Source organism: Amphiprion ocellaris, chromosome 15 (genome assembly GCF_022539595.1).
Source record: "Amphiprion ocellaris isolate individual 3 ecotype Okinawa chromosome 15, ASM2253959v1, whole genome shotgun sequence".
Classification (NCBI taxonomy): Eukaryota; Metazoa; Chordata; class Actinopteri; family Pomacentridae; genus Amphiprion; species Amphiprion ocellaris.
The window spans coordinates 13184791-13209597 of record NC_072780.1 but is presented as its reverse complement, the minus strand read 5'-3'; the positions used below and the strand labels follow the sequence as shown (position 1 = coordinate 13209597).

The 24807-nt window shown below is 39.9% G+C and overlaps 1 protein-coding gene across 2 annotated transcripts in view; it reads right to left on the bottom strand.

Annotated features, from left to right (window-relative positions):
• Positions 1-754: 754 nt before the first annotated feature.
• The window catches only part of rims3 (regulating synaptic membrane exocytosis 3), a 48585-nt gene continuing 24532 nt past the window's right edge, over positions 755-24807 (bottom strand). For both annotated transcript variants that reach the window (XM_055017768.1, XM_023272936.3), the window contains 5 exons: positions 11010-11151; positions 10813-10925; positions 10068-10169; positions 9812-9951; positions 755-6803 (listed from right to left, as the gene is read on the bottom strand). In XM_055017768.1, coding sequence (XP_054873743.1) covers positions 6591-6803; positions 9812-9951; positions 10068-10169; positions 10813-10925; positions 11010-11151 — 710 coding nt within the window. In that variant the 3' untranslated portion in view covers positions 755-6590. The remainder of the gene's footprint in view (positions 6804-9811; positions 9952-10067; positions 10170-10812; positions 10926-11009; positions 11152-24807) is intronic.

The following is a 24807-nucleotide window of genomic DNA, read 5'->3' as shown; positions in this document are numbered from 1 at the left end:
TACAGGAGAATTCAGGTAAAACAATGAAGCATTATAAAATGTAATAAAATCAGGCCTCTAAAAGTACAGAGAGTTAATAAAGCAATATTATTTTAAGATAAGCTGCCTTGGAACTTGTGTTTAGTCATTTTATTTTGAGAAAGATCTTTTTTTCTTTTAAAAAAATAAAGATTGCTTTCTTTGTCTGCAGTTAGATACATGGAAAGACTATCATACAATTATTCTATTTATAAATTATTCATAATAAAGACACATAATAAAGATCAAATCAAGAAGAGTATTTTTTAATTGCAATAAGACGGCAGATTCTGTCTTCCAATGTGAATCACTGCCAATATATTTCTTTTTTTATTACTGAAGCAGTCCTTTTGAAGTAACACATAGAACTCATGTTTGTAGTTCAGCAGGTGCACAACAGGTGCTCACTTGTTGGGAGTACAGTTCATCAGCCTGTATCACTGCAGAGTCTGTGTTTAATGGCGTTACAACCAACCCTCCCCCCCTTAATGCTAGTTGATCTGGAAGGACACTTAATGTGGCGGAAGCTATACACAAATGCACAGAGTGAGAGAGACAGTGTAGTGGATTAGAGTTGGGCCTGACATATAATAATGGTCTGTGTTTACATGATTTGTGCAACAGGAAAATCCTTTGTTAATAAAGTCTTAATATGTTAATGTTGGAAAGTTTCTTTCTACTGACCCCTAGTGACCAATTATCCCAAATGAATTGAAAATACGCAAAAACACATGGCTTGGTGGAGAATTTTTTTTGTGATTCAAATAAACTTTATTGACTTTGCGTCCAGATGTCAAAGGGCATGCAAATACAGGCTTCTGAATCCGAAATAGATTTTTTTTCTCCTTTTTTTCCTCAGTTTGGTTCTATTTTCTTACAAAACTACGTGCACCTTAAGTAATCAATTTTGCAGCGTACAAACCACAAAAATACCAGTTTTACATTATCAAATACTGCACATAGAAAACATTTACAAAGCACAGGTATAAAATTACAGCTCCCTTTTTCTTCGTCGCCATAAACTGCATCCTCTCACCGGACGTTCTCTGCTTTGCTTTGCCCTTTAAAACGTACTCTGAACAATCCTCGGCGGAAAGTTTAAGGCCAGTTCAGAAAAGACAACCGCTCATTTACCAACACAAGCGATCCAATTAAACTGGGCTGAATGATTCGTTCATTTCACTAGAGGCTCTTTACATTTAATGCCAAGGCATCAGTCTACTACATGTGTTTGGGAATGTCATTGCGGTCCATTAAGTATTATTAAATTTAGCCAAAGGTTTGCCTTAATTTAAGTCAAAACCGTTAGTAGAGGTTGTATTTTGTGCTTTGCTGGGCTTGATAAGATGATGGTTGTCTTGACTGTGGGGAGGGAAGCTACTATGGCCTTAATATAGTCTGACAGACTGCTAAAACGGACAGAATGGCTACTCAGGAAACTTGTGCTGTGATCACTGACATTTAAAGACGTGGATGAAGACAAACTGGCATATTCAGCAACAGGAACTCTAATATGACCCTCAGCTCTGCAGCGATGTCTGTTTTGTTCTCAGCAGTAACTCTGGCAAACAGACACTTGGAATGCATGCTTCATTAGAAAATTAAAAAGAAAATTTGTTGCTCATATGGGCTATCATAATATAGCAGTTATTCACAATGCATTACATGCTCTGTTGAGTCTAAATTGCTTCTAGTGCTTGAAAATGTGATTCAATTTCATATCTTATTTGCCATCATGGTAGCTCAGCTGATACCACATCGCAAGCTCCAAAGACTGAGAGAGTGGCCAACAGTGACGGCCCCAGCAACAGTAGAAGCTACAGCCACTGGTTATTGCCAGAAGAAGTGTTTCAGAAAATGTAAGGCTAACTCCATGCTACTTTAGGTTACAGCATTTTTGGCAATTCTTTTGCTCATCGTCAAATTGCCTTTGATATAGTACTGGGTCTTCTCTTTCTCACCATTGTCATTATCTTAATTATTTATCATCATAATCATACCATCAGAAAGATTAAATACAAGAAAGTCATTTGAGTAACCATGCGGCAAACGTTTTCTAGTTCAAAGTACAAATATAACAATTCCATCGGCTTGATGGATAAATCGATAAGTTAATCGTTGCAAGGAGGGGGAATAGCAATCCTTTCTGCTCCAAAACCCATCGTGGCGATTTAAATAAATAAAAATGCATTTCGCCTGACAGAATTCATGCTTGTTTCAAACACAGAGCTGTTCTTTTTAAACACAAATCATAAGACGTACAGTGTACAGTACAGTAAAAGTAAGGGGGCCTCCTGAACCGACGCAGGCCAGGCCCCTGGAAAGTCTTCAAGGAGACGAGATAGCAAACAGGATGACAAAAAAATTGCACTCCGTTCTGGTGTAAGGAATTAGAAATACATTCATAAAACTATACATATACACATATATAACTTCAGTACAATATTCCAAGCAAAATACATTTGTCAAAACTTTCAGTTGTGTGCTACAATAGTGAAGCAATGTCTCGTACACGAAATAAGGCCATTGTAAACTGAACAAGCCCTCATTTTTGCAAAAGTCTAAAGGCAGGTTTTGCCCACACCGCCTCTCCGACTCTTTTCTCCTTCTCTGAATAATACCTCTGTCCTTACAAAAATAATATATGTTTTCAACATAGTGCGCAGGAGATGATTCAGGCTGATTGCAGATGTGTTGTTTGCACACAATTAAATTGGTTTAGAAACGCTTAAAGCGGGTTTTAGTGGGAGGCCAGTGAGTTTGTGGGGTTTACATTCTAAGCATCCAAGCCTTTTCCATTCAAACACCACCTGAGCCATGTTGACATGCTAACTCAAGCTAATACTATCTAGTTAATACCTATTTACAGCTAACTGCTCTTGATGAATCCAACGACTCATCTACCTGCTTCATCCATCGACATTCACATTTTGAAAACCCGATGCGCTGCTCAGCTCCGCTAAACCATAAAGACTCTGACGACCTGCTATAACGAGGCTTCGACCTCCTTTTCAGCTTTCTGAAACCCACAAAAGTCAGTTGACTCTGCGTCCAAATAAATAAAATGACTCTTTGTGAGACAATGTGTGATAATCATGTGACACTAGAGTAATTCTTTTTTCTTATCTATCATTAAAAAAGCCATGACAAGAGAAAAACATGTTTATGTTCATATCTGAAGACCCTGATCCTTAGATTCTCTTCATTGTGGTCCCCAACTTTAAATATGGATTTTCAGTCATTATCTACATATTTAAATCTCTCTCTCACTCACATCTTGCTGCCCTGCCACTCATTATGCAGCACACAGCACAATAAATGCACCTCATTAAAAGACACACACCCACACTACACTTTGAAGAAAGGCAATATTAAAACTTATCCTTTTGGTTGCAGGAATCAAAGGATTTGGACAAATTTGGCAAAATGTTCTCTGCTGCCATAAATACACTTCTTACAATATGATTATACATGATCTCTTTTTCTATTTTGAGTCATTAGAGCAGCTACTGTTTTGGAATACTGAATATACAGCAAAAGGGACACATACAGTCTCGTACAAGCGCCAAAACATTTTGGAATCACATGGAAATATTAACAGTATTTTTATAGAGTTTACCAAGGACTGAACATTCAGCAGGGAAGTTATACAGGTTTAGCAATTTCATTTAGGTTTCTTTTTCATTTTTTTCTTTCCATTTAATTTCTTTTCTTGTCAATCAAGCTTTTCTTATCTTCATAAATGGCGCACACTAAAGAGAAAGCGTACAAATACCAAGAGTCCTCGTTTTTAAGTCATGCCAGCTGTCCACAAACAATAGTTACAAATCAGTAAGGTACATAAAATTACGTCATATACGTGACCATACGAGTACAGATCCAGCAAGGAATGGCTCCAAAACATAGAACAAAATGGAAGCCAGACCTTGGAGGTAACTTCTACAAAGGGTTGTATACATGACAGGAGGGTCAAAAAAGACCATCGTTCTCCTCCCGAAAATTCAAGAATGCCAGAGATCCCTTTATCCAAAGTTCAAAGAGCGCTGAAATGTGAGTAGTGTTGGTCTGAGGTGCTAAAAAGACACAAAAAGTCTCAGATTTTCCCTTTTTGCAGAAACATGAAGAGAGAAATGAGCTACATAGTTGTTTGCAGACAGCAGAACATATGGTGGCAATAAAACCAAATGTGAGCTCATAAACAGACACAAGCTTTTAGTAGCTTATAGCTGGAGACTGTCAGCTCTGTTTATGCTGCTAAAATACGACAGTCTTTAGTGTTTTTATCGATATACAAGGTCTGCTGTTGGTCTCAATGCAGAAACACGCTAAAAAGCTACTCAAGTGACAGAGAACAGCTTCATCTTAAAGGAAACGCCAGTAGCTTAGTTTGGCGTGCTACTCCTCTGCTCTAAGTCAACGCTCAACCATTGCACATTTAACTAGAACAGCAAACAGCTCTGGTTTTCTGGAGTCAGATGCAAATCCAACCCTTGAAATACTAAATTAAAAATACCATAGGTCACTGCACAAGTAAACATTATCAGACTTTGTTGAATAATAGGAAACTAAAAGGATCTGTTCTTATTGGCATGAAAAGTCAAACCTGACAGCTGACTCATTTTCAAAGTGAATGTTGTGAAATTTCTGGATGTATGTATTTAATTTTAAAGAAATATTTTAAATGTACCTACTTATTTTTGTGCAAGCCCTTCTTGTACAAGATTTTTTAAATAAATTCCTGCTGATGTTTGCTCGGATTGGAGTTTAAAAGCAGCAGCTGATCTGACCTGTTTGAGCTGTTCTAGTGGGCCTCCTCACTGGAACGAAACATGCGCTCGAGTTACATTTCTGGGCCAGAATTCAAAGCTTCAGAAGTGCACAATGCAGTGTGATTAAATGAAATAAAAATATTCAACAAGTGTTCAACCCCTGCAACTTCAGAGTTCAAAAATAATACATATTTTACAATAAAGTGCAGTCCTAAACACAAACGCACTGCCTGACAGGAGATATAAAACAATGCTGAAGGACGTGTTGTAGACAAATTGCACCTGAAACAAGTAAGACCCCCAACTATGGCAGGTTACCGTATATGGTAGCCAAGTAATACTGGCAAAACAGTCAGATATCAAAACAGAAAAACTCATGTGGAATCAAATACATGTTTACACATTTACAACAGCTTTAGTTATAGTCAGTGTGACAAGAAGAAGTGACCAGAGAGAACGTAGGAGGGTTACAGGTTGTAGTTGATACCAGCAGTGTTTGAGGCTGAGAGAGGCGGCGCCATCTCTCTGCATCCTTTGTCATACAGGAATTAAAAATGACAACATCAAAACAGAGAAATCAACAGGAAGATCAAACTAGTCTAGGCGCTGGTATAGAGAGTGAGACTGTGGCACCCCCTGGATGTGGAACACAAGAACCCCAGACTGGAGCTGGTCACATTTCCCAGAACGCCTTTGTGTTGACCGCCCTGCGCTACAGCAGTCTGATGCTCTAAAGATGAAGGCAGGATCAGAAACATGTTCTTCAGCGAACGTGCGGCCGGCTGACTAATTTGTTCTCTTTTTCTGCAGATAGCGATGATAATCACCCTGTCACCAAAACCCCGTCCTTTGCTCCCGTAACTCAGTGCAGTGCTCTTTTTCTCAGGACAGATCGCAAAATAAAGCGGCACTATACTCCTGTTACATTGGTCAAGTCAAGCTAAATGAAAAAGACTGAAGCACTTTAAAATGTCTTGCAAGCAAACATGCAGAATGCAGCCGATACATATCGAAACACAAATAAGTATTTAACTATCTATTTAGATATATATATCTATATATAAACTCTGCCCTGTGAAAATTATAGAATAGCAGTGTTGCTACCTCACATAATAGCCATTATGTGAATATCCAAGCCTGTAAACCCAGGTATGTTAATGTGTTTGGCCTACCGTTCTCAGCTTGTGTGTGTAGAATGTATCTTCTTTTTTTGCATTACATCTAAGTCATTGACTCTGCTACATATCCATACGTTATATTGTATACTAGTTCACCTACTACTTATAGTAATAATAACAATAACAATTGCTTTGGTTTTAAAAAATAAAGTTTTTTTCTTAGTTTGGCATAGAGAGTTTAGAAACTGGCATCGGGATGGGCCCTGGGATGAGTCGTGCCACGGAAATCTGGTAACTTGGAACGCGGAACATGGCACCCGGTGAATCCTGGTTTCATGGTGTGAAATGCTGAAACAGGTGGGTGAGAAATGCTACATGTTCAGCTATGTTACGTCTACTTTGATTTGCTAATCGTCCTGTCAACTGATCAGTGGGTGAGGAGATGAAAGGTACACTGTTGTCCAGTAAAGGATATGGCAGCATGTTAGTGGGTTTTAATGTGGATGAAATCAGGTGTTTGAACGAATGTGTTAAGTGTGTCATCCTGCACAGATGCACATGAGCGTATGTGTGTGTATGCCTACCTGCCTTGCGCTTCAAATACAGTCGGTGTGTATATACAGTACGTGTGTCTGTGTCTGCATGACTCTGCCTGTGCTCGTGCATGTGGGTGTCTCCTGGGTGTCTAGGTGCACGAGGGGCTGGTGGCGCTCTCCAGGGAGGACTGGGAGAGGCGTCTGGTGAGGGGTCCGATGCTGGGATCTGCCAGAGAGGAGGTAGGGAACAGCTTGTACCAGCCGCTGACTGTGGCAGACAGGTCCAAGTCCTCCAGAAGGATCTGGGCCATTCCCATGAAGCACTTGTGGTCCATACGCCCATAATCTCCCCACACTATTACCTGGAGGAGACATGACAGTAAATTACACCACTATGTGATGGTATATTATATGCTGTTGAGGGGACCTTTCTGATATCAGTCGTGGTCAGCCAAACACACCACTTGAAAATAGGATTTTTTACATTTTTCAGAAATTCTGCGAAATCATTTTATCAGTCAGTGTAATATGAGTAATGGTGTCCTATATCCTCCTAAGAACCAGGGGAAAAAAGTATCTTTCAATCTAACTTTCTGAGATCTCCTGCCTTTTTGGAGCTCAAACAAGAACTCATGATTTAGAATTTTATAAAAATATTTTTATTTTAGAGACATCAGAACAATTTTACCATAAAAAACTAAACAGTAACACTGAAAACAAAATAGGCCGACAAAAAAACAAGAACGTCAATCCATTTTCCAACGAAACTTTAAGAAACTAAATGAAATGACAGTAGTGTAAAAAATTAAGAGGTTGAATGAAACATAGTAATAAACAATTACTTATTTATTACATTAATTACTTTACATTCAATGCGTTTATTACCCCACAAAGAAATGTGTTTTGGGGCAGAAATTTGAATGTAAACAAAGAACTAGCCAGCTAGTTATCTATTAGGTAACCCCATTAAATCGTTCTCATGTCCATAGCAGCTGACATTCATAAAGAAGCTATTATTTTTCCTGACAAAAAGTTTCACTGAACTCTGACCCCAATTTATAATTACCAACACACTTACAAGCAAGAAAATATATGATTACCATCGGTAAAACGATTTTTCGCTTAATTTTTCTCTCGTCCTGGAAGGCGCATTTTGCTGCTGTCTTCATTTTGTCTCAGCATGAAAACAAAGTTCCCCTCATCCCACCCACTCACTTGCGATATCACTGGAAAGGCCAGGATGTCCTCTATTAAGAACGTCAGAATTTAGTAGGGTAGCTCAAATGAGTCAAAAGATATCGATCAAAAACAAATGTCCAGTACAGAGGACATAAATAAATGTGCCGGGTCCCAAGTTTGGTTATTTCACTAGAGATTTCTACACTTCAGTTTTCTGTGTATTGTGCTCTTTTATTTAACTGTCCTGTTGTCCTCATTTTCAGGCACCAAAAGATTTTGTTTCCTTGTCTGAAAAAAATCCAAAAAATCTGCAAAAAAATTCTGAAAATTTCTGAAAATTTGCAAAAACTTCAGGAAGAAAATTCCGATAACTCCTTAAAAGTTCCGCTTAAAAGTTTTATTTTTAAAAAATCCCCCAAATTTGACAGTTCTTGGAAATATTTTCAAAAAATGGCTAAAAATCTTCCAAAAAAATCCTAACAATATCTGAAGTGATTACATATATATCAGTAAAACTTCTAATATTTTCTTTAAGAACATTCACAAAAAAAATCAACCAAAATCCAGCGAAATTCACTGGATTTTGGTAGATTTTTTTGTGAATGTTCTTAAGAAACATTTGTAACATTTCTTTTTTTCCACCAAAAAATGTTCAAAGATTTCCCAAAAATGTTAAAAATGTGGACATCAGAAGTTTCACTGTGAAAATATATTTTTTTGTCACATTTTCAAACTTTAAAACGGGTCAATTTTGACCCGCAGGATGACACGATGGTTAAAATGTGTGGGACACCTACTTCTACAAACCAGTCAGAACTGAACTCAGAGTCAAATGATAGTGGATGGGTTGTTTGGCTGACATCAGTTAAATCCAAGCAAATTGCAAAAAAAGAGGCATTTTTACCTGTATTAGACATTAAAATTGTTCATCACTCAATTTCCCAATTCAACACATTTTCTCACTAAGAGGCAGTTAAAGGGTCTTCAATACAGGCTCTATATACCTACACAAAAATACTATGAACTGTTCTTATCTTTGACCTGCTGAACTCTATTACCGCTTTCACTATATGTCCACCATATAAACCCTAAGAGCAGAAACGTCGTCCCAGATCTATAAGATAAGTATTACTATACATTCAGAAGTGCACCTGTGCCCAACTGAAGTCTACAGTCAAATAAAGTTAAAAACAAAAGGTTACTGGTAGCACTAGACCATAAATCTGCAATATGACAAATCTTATCTCTGAGGCAGAAAGCCTATAGCTATTCTTCATATTTATAAGCCTTGCATAACAGAAAATAATTGGTCTTTTACCTATATTTGTACCTTAAAAAACAACAGTCAATGCAGCTTCAACTGTCTTTTTAATAATAGAAAATAAGGGGTATATTCTGAACCATTCTGGATCATTCGTTTTTGCTTCATTCGACTTGTTGTCAAGGGGCAACGTAACCTTGTTATCAGGCAATGGCAGCAGCCTGACTATGCAGGACAATGCCCCATGCCACAGTGTAAAAACTGCTCAGGAACAAGACAAAAAGCTTGTGACAAGGCCAAAAAACTCCTCAGATCCCGAGCGGATTGAGCATCCACTGCAATAAGCCCGATCCATGGAGACTCCACTCCGTTGGGATCCATTGTCAGCGTCTCCATGTCAGACACCACAGGACGCTCTCAGAGGTAATGCATCTATGCCTCAACTGCTTAGAGCTGTCTTGGCAGCACAAAGGGGACCTACACAATATTACGCAGTGGGTTTGAAAGTGGTGAAGTGTCAGTACAGATTCCTGTCATTTAAAACCTGCGCTCTAACTGAGCCTTTGCAGGTAGAAATGTAAAAATTCACTGATAAAAATACCAAAAGTTATCTAATGAGATGGTAAATTACAGTAAATTGAAAGAAGTCAGTTAAGCTCCAGCCTCCTGCAGCCCTACAGAGGATAAAGTGGTGTACAGAAAAAGGATAAATGGATTTTGTCAGCTGGATTGTATTGCTTCACTTAAGTCACATTCAGCATAACAGTTGTCTTAGACATGCTGAAGATGTTTTGACACGTGAAAACATTTTAACTTCCAATAATAACTAATGTAACACAAGTATTAAATGTATTTACTGGCTGTGGGAAAAGTCAGAAGAAAATTATATAAAGTGGAAAAGAAAAGGCAAAGAAAACAACCATCACTTACCTGTAGGACTTTGCCCTGAGGACTCTCATCAAACAACAGAGCCTGCTGGTAGGTGGGGTCCAGATTCTTCTTTACTACTTTGGTTTTCTTCTTGGCCAAGCACACGCCGTTCTCAAGGACATACACCTTCACATAGGTCGCTACAGAAAAAACAACAACAAAAAACAAAACAAAACACACATATACTCAGTGAAGCTCCTGTACAAGATGTTAAGTCCACAGAAGTTTTGTGTTAATGAGTAGGTGAAATCAGTACCTGGTATGTTCTTGGAGCCTGGTTTGGGGATCAACCCTCTGGCCTGGTTGACCTCCACCTCCAGCTGCCCTCCTCTGTCTACCATGCCTACATGGACATCCCCTACAGAGAGAAAACAGCACCATATCTAGCTACTCAGTAATAATCACAATAATCAGAGTGAAACTGCTGTTTCATTCTGATGATGGTGAATGAATTGAAGCTTCGTTTGCAGTTGACTCAGCTAACCATCCACTGAAGGCTTGACTTGAAAATGCAACAGTGGATATCGAACAGCAGAGGGCCACACAGAGCTGCGAGACCATTTTCAACAGCAGGTATGGTGGAGGACGCTGCTCTGTTTTGTTTTTCCACAACCAATGACCTTTGCATGAAAGATTTATATCTCATGCAAGAATAACTTCATCCCTGCTGAGTGAATACAGTAGTATTATGTAGTATTTTTAGATGCTACTGTGCATCAAAGAGGTTGTACGCTGGTAAAAGGCTTTGGAGATATGAATGTTACCATCTGACATCCATCCAAAAAGATACACATTCTCATACGTTACAGCGTTGATTACCTGTGACTGTGTGGTTGCTAATACACTATAAATGACTGTGGTAATATGCTCCTTTTTCACTGTTTAACAAACTAAACAGATGAATTAACCCAACTTTAGTTTTTGATTACAGTATCAGTGGAGAATGAGATGGACTAAACAGAAATAGCTGGTGATTGTGGTCAGCTTCACTCCTGGCTTACCCATCGGAGGCGTAGCTAGTGTTTGCCGGCCTACGATCTGAGCGGGGCCTAGTCCATCCAAAAAATCACTGAACTGGCTCTCAGGCCCCAGGCGTGTGGTAGGGAAGACAAACCTGAGACAGAAGAAACACAATCATTATGGATGGATGGATAAAAAGAGCACTGTATGTGGGTGAATTGTTAGGTTTGACACGCACGTTCCGTCGGAGCTATTTGAGTTGGTGCTGCCATCGGTTGAGTCCTTGCTGCCCTGCCGTGTCACTCGGTTCCTCATCTCCACGGCGATGCCGGTCTCTGTGCTCCGTCGGATGGTGCTGCGAAGCTTCTTCGTCCCGCCGTCTGAAAACGTAGAGGTCACAGCTTATTTCAAAAGGATAATCCACTGAGCATAATAATCAGCGGAAGTCACAGAGCTGTCTGATAAGGAAGTCAGGTATTACACGGGGCTGTCACCTGCATAATAAACCACTCATGAACCTGCTGCCTACATTTTAGTCGTCAACATTTTCTCAGGCAAGATTTATATTAGTTCTCAGCTTTTTCATTTATTTTATTTTAACGAAAAAACACCGGAAGCTGACTGAGGATGGGTGTTTCTGTCACTTACTTTTAGTCTGTGAAATGTGCTGTACAAGAGCTATCTACGATGCTAGCTTTTTCTAAATTGTTCGCTGTGAATGAGGAAGGATTTAAGCTCTCCCCGAGAACACCCATCTCTCTACTATTTATTTTGAAGCAAGTTCACTCAAGCGAGAAGGCAATCTCACCTAATATCCACTGGGAACGTCTGCGCTATTGAAAAATCTCCCCACTTCGCAGGTATTACCACAGTCCATTTTTAACACGTAAAGCCCATTCTGCAACGGCTGTGGTGAGAAGGGGGCAATAAGCTTTTAGTCGGACTCCTGAGCCTCGACTTGTGAGGCAGAAACGCGCACAAATTGGCAGCATGAGGAGTTTTGTGGGTGGCGGGGTAGAAAGAAAGTCCAGAGGCTGAGCGCAGAAGATGAAGGGGAGGGGGGGGGGGGGGGGTATTTAGGCTTTGGAGCTTTGCTGACGCTAGGAGAACGGGAGCGAGCCGGAGAGCTGCTAACCCCAGAAGAAGCTTTCAGGACATCATCCCCTGTAATGACACACTGTATCTCTGTGTGATTTGACATGCTGAAAAAGCAGTAGGGCACAGCCGAGGCAATTTGGGCTCAGGAGGGGACGCGATGTTGTGCACTTGTGCAGACAACTCTTCCCTAAACCCTTCTTTCACTCTCACCTCTGTTTTGCTATGTTTTCTTGCAGCATTTTTGCACCCAGAGTTCTCAGTGCGCAAAGAGACACCATAGCAACACAGGTTAACATCCCATCAGTGCACTTCAGGGCACTTTACACACACATACATACACAAATGCATTTATATCATGTCTGAAATGATGAGTCAATTTATCGATCAGTGGAGAGAAAATTAATTGGCTGCTGTTTTGATGAAAGAGCAATGATGTCATATATTTTTCAAGCAAAAATGTCAAATATTTTTGATTTCAGCTTCTAAAACTGGTCTGTTTGGAAGCTTAAAGAATGCAATCTATGTGTTTCCACTATTTTATGACATTTTATAGACAAAAACATGTCATCAGATTAACTGATAATGAAAAGAGTTACAGCCATGATATTTACATCAGTGCAACCATCAAATGTAAGTAGTAAACTACATTTATGGACACCTATTGTTTAAGCATAGTAGAAGACTGTGTGTCATTTGAAGTTTACAAAACAGATCGTAAAAGGGAGGAACAAGATGTAGATGAAAGACATAAAGAAACAATTTAATCCTCCCTGAGGTCCACTGCTGTTAACAACAAAGCAATATAAGACCAACAAATTCGATAAGCTTGACAGAAAGGCATAAATCTGAGGGCACACATGCACACAAAAATGTCATGCTGACACTAGACATCCCAAGTGCACATTTACACCTTCATTCAACAATTACACATACGCACAAGGTCTGCATGTAAGCAATCTGGGCGACAGAGTGGCAGCTGAGTCGCACGGGAGGATGAAAAAGCAGCTGTGACCCCAACATGTCAGCAAAACGTGCTTCATAAAGACCTTTACAAAGTCTCTGACTAATTTCTGGGACAGACCTTTGACAGAGGATTTCTGGACAAATATGTTTTGAAAATCCTGCAGTAGGGATTAAAAGTTTTCCCCCTAATTGAACTTGCTAATTCAGAAGTAACCGCTTATCAAAGCAATAGCACGAGGAGGAACCCGGTTAACTTCCTCTGTTTTACATAGCGCTGCATCTGCGCAGCTTATTATGACTGCAGGTGTGGTTGCTGTAGAAACACGTACCTCCTCTTCTCTATAGGAGCCCAGATAGTTTAATGGTGCAGTGAAGTCACCGGAGGAGACTTTTAACAAGCGGTTGCTTGCTGTTGCCAGTTAAGCGCACACCCAGGTACAGCCGTCCCACTTCATTAGCCTCAGCAACTCCAATCTCATTAAGCATCCCCACCATGCCCGTCTCATTGCCATGACAACAACAGACACCCTGCATCATCACTGTCGCTATGGAGATAAACAAATAGCAAACAAAGCCACTTGATGAGACTTCAGGGGGTTGAAGTGATGAGGACAGGGAAGGATGGAGGGCTTTGAACGAGGGATGAAGAGCGATGGAGGAGAGTGGACAAGTGTTGAGGACAGATGGGTGAAAAGGAAGATGAGAATGATAGGGTCCCATGGGTGTTAAAGATGAGGAGAGGTGCTGCCTTCTGCTGCCGTCTATTTTTAATCCTGCAGTCAAGAATATTTCCAACAGACAGTGTATGTGTGTGTGTGTGTGTGTGTGTGTGTGTGTGTGTGTTTGTAGCATGACACCCAGACAAACTCCATGCACTCCTGCTGCCATGACAACCCCCGCCTTCAGATCTGGACCCAGACAATGCCACCTGAGACAAGTGGCGCCATGGCGACAGGCTCATTCCCCATCACTTGTTTAAAATGAATTTATCGGGGCAACATTTCACTGGAACTCCGGCACTTTTGGTTGAAAAAGTAGACTAACGCCCTCACTGCAACGCACAGCTAAACTCTCACTTTGCACATGAAGCCAAATGTGTCTATATTTATGTTCAATCTGTCAAAACATTCTTAAGAGTTCAAACACACAAGTGACACATGTCCAGCATTACACTACCAGGAAGCCACTCATTTAAATGCATAATGTTAATTTCCAGCCACATCATTTTATTCTGGTACTCCACGAGAGTAGCACTGCAGGATTCACAGTCAAATCCTTAAAATCCTTATTGATATATTTATTTTTTCTGCCTGTTATGCAGCCACTCAGTTGAGCCTCTCCCTAAAAAAACAAACCAAAAACAACTCACCAATATTAGCCCGGGCTATTTGACGCCCCTCTCCCTAAAAGCCCACTCTCTCCTGATTGGCTGACTTCTGGAAGCCTAACGAGGGGTAGCTGCTTGTAAGCTCAGCCTCGTTTACTTGCCGGTGTGGAGCTTCTTAAAGCAAACTCCATCAAAGTAACATAATTTCTTGTTTTTGATTGAAAATGGCAGCCTCTTAAATGTACCCATACATGTTTCCAAATCCGATCTGGAACATGAGTGGACAGTCTGAAAATTGACCTCAAAAATAACAGCAGGATGTTTGTGTTGGGTAAGTATTAGGCTAACTACATTCATATTGTGTAACATAAAGACGCATTTACACTTTATAAAAATGCTCCTACATATGCCACTGTTAGTAGATATATAAGGTGTACTGGAAAAGTTCCAAGGCTGGTTCTGTTGCACACAATCAGAGCACAGCACAGTCCTATACATGCAGGTGTGTTTCTATGATTTCACCATGCACCAACAGAAGCAGCACTGTGTAAAAATCTGCAAGGATCTCTGTTGGTAGGCCCAGAATGACTCAAACTTCATGTCAAAGATTGGCAGTGTTGATGAGCGTGGGGTCTACGGCCTCCCTAGAGACAAAACAGCAGTCGTCAGAGGAAGACGCTGCCTTCTCCAAGACAGAAGAAGGAACGTGAGGTCAGGAGCGCACCAAAGAGATGCTAATTGTTTCCTTCGATATTAATGAGGTTGTGCGCTGTGGATCCATCTCCCAGGGTCACACTGTCAAGTCTGAGTTCTACTGTAATGTCCTGAGGGTCAGAGGGAGAAAACTGGCTCCACCAACACAACCGTTGCTCTCCACCCAGCCTGCTCACCAGATCTGAGTCCATGTGAATTTTTCCTCTCCCCTAAAATGAAGTTGAAGAGCCATCATTTGATAAGGGACCTCAAGGAAGCATAGTAAGTGTGGCAGGAGCCGTAGGAGCAGTGTATCGCTACATGAAGTGACTGCTTAGAAGGAGATGGTGGCTAAGCATAAATCTGCACACTCAGAAATTTTTGATCTTGTATCTGTAGGTAAAATGCTGAATGAAGTGTAAAAAAAAAAAAAAATATATATATATATATATATATATATATATATACCGTCAGGAAAAACCAAAGATAACTGAGCTACTAAATTATATGTATTAACACAATACATGCATATAATACTACACAAGTAGAATGTTTTGAGAACCTCCCACTTAAAGCAGTTTGCAGCCTGAGCTTTTGGGATAACTTTCACATATGTTCTTTTTGTTCACGCTGGCCACACTAAATATGAGCAACTGAAATCATAACATATCTATGATAGAAAACATAGAGAAGCATAACATGCCCCCTTTACCTTCATATTCACACTTGTTACACATTTGTCTACCAGCTCCTCCCATCTCATCAAAACAGCTCCCCCTTCATCCCCCTCCATGGTGCGAAGCAGTGATCTCTTCCTTCCTATTTAATCCCCTCCTCCTCGTCTGCGCTTTCCCTCCATTCGTTTCCATGGCAATGCCTTCTGCATTGCACCAAGAGCCCCGGCCGGCATGTTCGCTCATAAGCCTTTCCCCTCACTCTGTGTCTTTCTTTGCTCATATTGTCCTCTCCACAAGTCTCACTCCTTAATCACCCACTACTTGTTTTTCTCTCGATGTCTTTAAATCACCTCCCAAAACTCCTCTTTCTATTATTGATGCTCTTTATTTGCAGCTTTCCGTTTGCTTGCTGTCTTTTTCTTATCCCTGCTCCCCTGTTTTCCTACACACTCTTTAAACACTGACTCCTTTACTTCTGTTCATGCTGGTCTTATTGAATCATTCACTCTCACTTTTATTTTCCCTTTCCTTTCCAGTTCTTTGGCTTCCGTCCATCTTTATCACACAACTCTTATCTTATTTTCCACTTCATGCCATAATTTAATGTATTTTCTCCTGTCCCGCTGGTGAACTAACTTTGTTATAAAGTGCTAACATCAAATACACACACATCCTAGAAGAAGTTATTAGAGGTTGTCTGACATATGCGCCACTTGCGCAGCTAAAATAACAATATTACATGAGCTGTTGTGCTTTATTGTACTAAAGGAGAAGGTTTCTTGGTATTCGTGTGCTTTGAGGCTGTTAAAGGGTCTCCTGTTGGCTTCTCTGTGATGAGCAATACCTCTTTCTTGGAAACACACTCATGAATCTCATAGAAATGTGCAGCCCAGGGAGCAATCACGCACTCAAAACTTTCTTTTTGTGTGTTAAAACCAACAATTTGTTGTAGCTAATTAAGCAAGTCGCATGTTTGCTAATCAAGGCAAGGCAAGATCAAGTCACAGGGAGACAGAAGTGGTGGGGATGGGAAGAATTAATACCTTCAGTGGTGAGAATTAATAGCAGAGAGGGGAAATAAAGAAAGGTGGGATTACTGAAAACGCCAACAATGCAGAATAGAGCCACACACTGTGACTACCCGCACACTCACATGAAATATAACGTGTGTGTGTGTGTGTGTGCGTGCGTGCGTGCGTGCGTGCGTGCGTGCGTGCGTGCGTGTGTGTGTGTGTCTGTGTGCTCAGTAGATCATTAAAGCTGTTCTGACATTTGGAGAGAACACTGATGAAGCCTTTCTCATTATATGCTGTAATATAGAATGCTGTTTTTAGACTCCCTGGCTGCGCCGACATGCCTATTGGATGCACCGATGACGGCAACGAGCCACCATGCATAGCAACAGTAACCAAGCATGGGTGTTGCAGATGAAAGATCTGTTGTGGTATCCTTACTGCCGGACCCCTGCTAAATTTGGACAAAAGGAAGATTCAAAGTAGATGCTTAAGTAAGAAAAGGGATTCCACAGCCATGTTTTTGCCTCAGACACATCAGTTCTTTACAGCTTACAAAGATCCATGTACAGTGCCTATAAAAAGTATTTATCACCCTCTGGAAGTTTCCCCATGTCCTACACTGAATTATTCGTCAACTTAATATGGCTTTTTGACAAGGATTTACAAAAAAAGATTCATTCATGTCATAAAATGTAAAATAAGTCATTGCCTAAGTATTCACACTCTTAAGTGTTTAGTAGATGGCCACAATTAAAGCACTGAGCCTATAGGTGTCCATCAAACTACTCAAGTTCTGTCAGATGGCACAGGTGTCATGACAGAACAATCATTTTCAAGTCCACTCACAAATTTTCAAATGAATTGCGATCTGGTTACTGTCTTAGAAAACTACACTTTGCTGTATTTATTTCACCCTCAACCTTGAGAGTGAAATAAATTTAGAATCCTTTCAGGATCTGCTGCCGAGAAGCATTCTCATGTCTTGATGCTGCCGCCACCATGCATCAAGGTGGGAATGGTGTGTTTGTGATGATGAGCAGTGTTTGGTGTCATCGTCTGATGGCCAAAAAACTACATTTTGACCCCATCAGACCTAAGAATTTCCTTGCAGTTGACTAGAGAGTCCCACAAGTACCTTGTGGCAAATTCTGCTCTGGATTAAATATGAGCTTCTTTCAACAGTCGTTTTCTCTTTTCCACAATCCCATAAAGCCTTGATTGGTGAAGAACTGGTAACAGTTGTTGTATACACAGTCTTTCCTACCTCAGCTGCCGAAGCTTGTAACTCCTTCAGAGAAGATCTACATGTCTTGGCGACCTCACTCAGTAGTCACTTTCTTGCACAGTCACTCAGCTTTTTTAAAGGGATAGCCTGCTCTAAGTAAATTTATGCATATGCTATATTCCTACTATCTCTTAATGATGGGACTTCACTGCAGTCAAAGGGATATTATTAACTTGAAAAGTTTTTTGTATCCATCCTTGGACTTAAGTTTTTTTAATAACCTTCTCACAGATTTGCTTGGAGTGTTTTTTTGTCTTCATAGTGTAGTTAAAACCAGGAGTACTGTTTTACCAGTGTGGTACTTCCTACTTTCTATTGTCGGTAGTATGAAATATATTCGGCATGGGTCTTGCCAGTCAGCAAATGTAAATAAACTCAAAATAACAAATTTGTGGATATGGAATTTAATGGTTTGACCTTCCAAGACAACCCAGTTTAAAACATGATATATTTGTAAATACATTCATTATGTTTGAGAAATCATCATCATGCATAGCTTTTCTCAAGGGCACATAAACCAAAGAAACCTGAAGTCCCTGTCAGCTTAATAATCTTTGCATCCCATAGAATTGCTTGTTTGGTTATTTTGTTTTGGGTTTCTGAGCTTATTATTCGCTTGAATTGGGTGTAACTCTATTTTCCATATGTGTTGCCAACTATGTAAGTGCTCCAATAAGGATATAGCAACATCTGAATCTAAATATAACTGTAAAATCTGACCAGAAGTCCACATAGTCCAGATGTCCAGATGTTTTTTTAAGTGTTAAAGGAATAATTTAATATTTTAGGAAAGTACTTCATTAACTTTCTTGCCAAGAGGTAGAAGAGATAAATACCACTCTCATGTCTGTACAGTAATTTTATTGCTGGAGCCAGCAGGCTGTTACCTGAGCTTAGCAAAAAGACTGGAAACCAGGGACAGAGCTACTCTGGCTCAGTCCAAAACACTGCCTTCCAGTACCTCCAAAGCTCGCTAAATAACACATTAGAGCTTGTTTGTTTAAGTCGTACAAATCCTACAAAACTGTACTTAGTGCTGGACTCTTTCTTGGCCAGACACCGGTAATTTTCTTGAGCTTGGACAGCAGAAATTTACTGCACAAAAGTAGCTTTTAAGTAAGCTCATTAGAGAGAAATCAACACTGCGGACACCTGCTCACAGTGACACCAGGAAGCTCATAGTGACACGGGGCATCTTCATCATTATTTGTATAATAAATAAGTTCAAAATATGAAAACAGATTGGAAATTTGTGTGATTTAAGCAGCTCCACTAGGCATGCAGACACAAAAATGCAACAAAAAAATGCTTAAAAAATCTTGCTGTGATACATCTGACACATAGTTCACATTGATACATTTGAGGAAATGAAGGTATTAGTGTAAAAATACATATTTGTACCCAACTGTCATGGTACAAACAATACAGCTGGGTGCATGCAGGTGTATGCAGAACACATAGACTAAGAAACATAACACAGAACCAAATTACATAAAACATGAGTGTCAATGGGAAACTTTTAGCTGTACACCATCAGCAAGTTAGCAACATTAGTTCAGTGACACTGTGGAGAGTGCAAATGACACAGTAGCAAGAAGATCCGCCTGCTTCTATCAAATCTGTTGAGTGGGAAAATTTTGGCTTTCCAAGGAACAATGACAGCAATAAGGAGCGAGTCATGAATCGGACGGGGATGGTGTGTCGGCGTTGTTCTACAGTTGTAGGGTATATGTGAGAAAACACATCAAACATGCTGATGCATATTTGATGGCGTCGCCGAGAACTGTCAATCAATGGAGCTATGTCGAACTCTGTTGCTTTTAAGGAACAAAATGCAAAAGCAGACAGGGCCCAAAACATTACAGAGGCAATTAGAATTTACATTTCATCCATTAGAGACAAAGAGAGACAGGCAGTGATACTTTGTTCAATTTTCAAAGCTCTGAAACTGCTGGCTTTAATTGAGCAGTTTTAGTTAATTATGAATATGTTGCACTTGCCTTAATGGACACATTTTAACACTTCAGAATCAACACCTCAGCTGTGTGGAAAATTTTCAGGTTTCAAGTGAACAATGACACCCATGGAGACTGAGTGGTGGATCAGATGAGGACAGTGTGTTGTTGTGGGAGTCTTTTTTTTTTTTTTTACTGACAATACGCAGCATTTGAGTGCTTTAACTGTTACAATAAGAGATGTGGAAAATTAGGCTCTTTCAGATGCGTTCATTCTTTGAAAATAAAACACTTTAAAAAGCAAATGTGATTTTTGTGTACTTTTACACCCGCACAAAGAAGTGTTTCTACAGCATTTCTAAAAGGTTCGAGACATAATGTTTAATTCAGAATGGTCTGTAGTTTATTGAAGCAACAAGATTTAACATGTTAAAGGAGAAGCATGTAATTTTTAAATACCCTTTTTGTTACGTTTAGAAAATATCTCTTCACGGTCCGCTCGTTGTCTGTTCTGTGAGCAGTGAAAGAAAAGCCAGAGCTCGTACACAGCCCTGGATGTTTAAATGGGAATTAAAGTGGCTGTGACCAACACACGCAACACTAAATCTAGCGTGTATTGTGCACATTGGAGCTCGTCAAACTCTGCATTTAAGTCTACATCTATTATCTGAGGAGAACCATTAATAACACTAACAGACTATAATGCCAACTGATAAGGGAGTAGAATAAAGCCTATTTACACAGTAAGTAATTAGGTTAATGAAAATGACTTCTGAATCTCTGTGTGAGTCTCTTTGGTTTTATTTATATGTCAATCAAAATGTGCAATCAAATGTCTGTGTTTCTTCCCCAGCTGCTTTGCCATATGTGTCTGTGCTCTGCTTAAAAATGTTTTGACTTTAACTGGGTAATTTATGAGACACTATCACCACTGCACTCTTCTATATCAGTTATTTAACTCTAACAAAACATGCGAAAACATATCAATGTGCCACAAAGTTAAGTGCATCTTTGTGTTACTCTGTCTTTAATTATAATGCATTGGAATTAAAAAAATCTAATTTCCTGTGTTGTCATTGTGAGTGCATGCTGCCATTGTTTCAACAGCTCAGGCCAAGGAGTGGTCAGTGTGAAGCGATTAGCATTTCTTAGCAACATGTTGCAAAGGAAATGATTTCTTGAAATCTAAACCCTTCATGTATAGCAGGATGTCCGTTAGTGAGTTAATATGCCACACGGGCTCCTGTCTAATGGCAATTCATTACAATGAAGAAAACAGTAATCTAATTCAGATGTAATTTCCTCTTGATTACTCAACTCTGCGGCCAATGTCCAAATGATGCAAGATGGCAACACGAATTACAGGGAAGAAGCAGATGATGAGAAACAGATAGTATCAGATTTCTAATTAACAACCACAACAAAAATCACAAAATCTTCAGTTGCATTTTAACTTACCACCAGTAAAACTACCAAGACAAAGACAGAATAAAATATAATTGTGTATGTTACAAAAATGAATATTCATCTCAACAAACCGTCTTAGAAATTAAGTCTAAAACAACTTTGTAAGACGAAAATTAAATATAGGTCAAGAAAATTCTCCAAGCCAACAATTTAAAAGGGAAGCTGTCTCCCTATCTTACGGATATCCGAGATTCCGGCTTAAGAGAAGATAACATACAACTTGAAAAACTAAGCTAAATCTCTTGTTCAGTGTTTCCTGCAGTGCAGCAGCAGCCTCTCTGTGCCATGAAACAGATTCAGAAATCAATCTGCCTGTATGTTCGCACTGGCTGAGAGGAAACTGTGTGTGTGTGTGTGTGTGTGTGTGTATGTGTGTGTGTGTGTGTGTGTGTGTGTGTGTGTGTGTGTGTGTGTGTGTGTGTGTGTGTGTGTGTGTGTGTGTGTGTGTGTGTGTGTGTGTGTGTGTGTGTGTGTGTGTGTGTGTGTGTGTGTTGCGCCTATGCACCAAAAGCTGCTCCCCCGTCCACCTTTTCTTTCACAGCAACACACGGCAGGCGGCAGCAGGCTTGTATATGCTTTATATAAGTGTGTTTACTGCACTCTACGTCGAGAGGCGTGGTAATGACTCTGATTATAGGTATTTTACACACTGACATACACATACACACAGCATGGTGACTCATCTCAGTCATCTTTGAGATCAGCGGTGCAGACTGCCCGTTAAAGCCTTCCTGGGGTGCTACTAAGTGCTTTTGCTGATTTTGAAACAAGGGTGCTAAATCTGAGAGCTCTTAGTCTATTAATGTGCATTGCCAGATCAGTCAGCATAAACTATATATATAGATATATATATATATGTGTGTGTGTATGAGACTTCAGCTTGCCCTGTTCGGTGAAAGCAGACTGCAATTACATAATTTTCAACAAGATTGGTAAAAGGTTGCCAAAGGAGTAGTGGACCGTTTTGGGAAATTTGAGAGATTGATTAGCACTCTCTTATGCACACAAAATTCATAATTCAGTACGAGGTGCTATCCAAATTTTCACTCTGTGCATGTAAAAAGTGGAAACTTGTAATTATGGCTACTGCACCGTAGAAGCAGTCTCGTTATGTAGTGATTCACTGCTCCTGGTGCTCCTGCCACATTTCAAACATTCACTGTTCCAATGGGTCAAGCAGCTTCTGTGATGGATCTCCTCCATTGTTTTCAAACGACAACCCTTACCTTGATTTTCATTTTGGGGGAAGAGGATGAAGTTCCAGGGAGTCAAAATGGCGAGAAGAGCATATGGAGAGCGACAATTACATCGTTGTGGTCGACACGCCATAAATGGGCATGCTGTCATGATGGAGCACCCATTTGCCGATGTGCCAAGATTCAGGTCATTGCCTCAAATGGAATGACAGTAGAACTTGATGTTGACAATCCGTCTCGAGGGGATAAATTCACAGTGCGCAGCCTCATAAATGTCAAAGAAAACGATAAGCATCTTACTGGCATGCCTCTGACCTGAAGCATCGTTCCAATCTTGGAGACTATGAGCTCTTACACTGCAAAGACTCCTACTTGGTCTCTGGGTCATAGCCACAGATAAAACTCTCATCACCACTGATGATTCTTGAGATAGGAGTTTGGGTCCTACCAGGACTGCAGACAGAGATCCTCACAGACTTCAACATGGTACCGATTCTGCGAGTCCATAACAAATGAAAGAGGCCCCAAGAAGGTATCCAACACTGGTCCTGATGTTGACTACTCGATGTCACGCACAGTTCTGACTCATGAGGAATGCAGCAACAGACTTGAAGCTTTCAAATTGCACCTCCTACCTGTGTTTTGGGATCACATCTCAGTATGCTATCACAACAACATAGAAACATTATGTCTACACTTCGCTACAGCCTGTAGCTGGTTAGCTTAGCCCAAATACTAGACGATGAGAGAAACAGCTAGCTACACTTTGTCAAATGGCAAAAAAAATACTAGCACCTCTAAAGCTTACTAAATAGAACGCTAGTCATTATTTGTTTCATTCGTACTATGACCAAAAGGTGAAAACATGGTTTTTTTTAGGCAAGTATGCTTGAGACAAAGTAAAGGCCTGGTCACTGAAAAAATATTTAAATATTTGACAAATTAGCAGAAGACATCTCTAGAGTTAATTAATCAATTATGGGGGACTGTATTCACCTCACTTCACCACTGTGAACACATGCACTAATTGTGCAAATTTCATTGGAGTAAATTGATTTTGCTGTTCTTGAATAGTTGCCTAGCAACTTCCCAGTGACTAGACAAAACTACAGGAAGTCATCCCTTCAGCCTTGGCGTTGCTGGTGTGTAGGTTTTGTTATGTCTAGCTTGTCAATTTCCCGTTTTAAATCTCTGTACTAAGCTGACTAGCCGCTACCAAAAGTTATTTATGTAAAAAAAAAAAAAAAAAAAAACAGCAGCTTTTTTAAAAAATCCTTTCATCTACTACTCAGTATGAAAGAAACCAAGGATATTTCAAAAATAAAATTTTGTCAAGGTTGCATCAGATTGTAATCTTAATTTAAAACTCTGGGTTAGATGCTGTGCCTTTATTTGCAGAAATTTAATACACAATAGTAGACATAAGTATAGTTACAAAGAGGGACAGTTGAACCATTCACCAGTCTGTCTGGCTAAGAATAGAGCATGGGGCACAGACGAGTCGGTGGGCGAGATTGAGAAAACATGATAGATGGTCTGAGTGAAAGTGAGAGCTAAAGAGATGGAGATGAAGGGAGGAGAGATAAAGGAGAGCGAAAATTAAGATGCCAGTGAGCTGGGAGAAGCACAAAAGAGCAGCAAGGGAGAACAGTAAGTGGTGAGACGAGAAACAAAAAGAGGAGAGAAAACGATCACCGGTCAGCTTAGCTGGTGTTTGGTAGCTGCTGGAAGCACCAGTGGGAAGAGAAAGCTTTTAGAGACATGAGTAAGGTTTCAGTTTGTATGTGTCAGGAGAGCCAGTGACTCAATACGCTTCAAAAGGAGATGATGGTGTGAACCCACAACAAAGCAGTTATTTAAAAAGGATTTTTTCTATTAGTCATAGTGAAAATGAATAGCAATCAAGTGTAGTCATCCACTCAAGTAGCTATTATTAAAAAAGGGCAATTGTTCATTTTATTCGACCTTTTCTAAGCTCTCTTGACTTATAAGAATGTCTCTTTCAGAGGTGAGTTTTCTCTCCAAGCATCTGATCACTGTAAGCTTTCCAAAACGTGGCTGCCAAAATTCCTAAAGTGTGTTTCCTAGCTGTGACTCACAGACAGAGCTAGAAGTAGGGCATGTGTGAGTCACCCCGAAAATAGTACTAACGTGCCAGGTTTAGTCTTTAGTCCACTGTAATATAGTGCAGAATACATGTAGAGGCTGGCTGGTTTAACCTGTGGGCCATCTGTGGCCTTGGATTATTTCATTGCTGGGTTTCTTTCTCTTGTCAAAGCCATTTTGATGATTTTCATGTGCCTGAAGAGAAGAAAACCCATAAATCATTGTAAATGAGATTATTAAAGCATGGTGATAT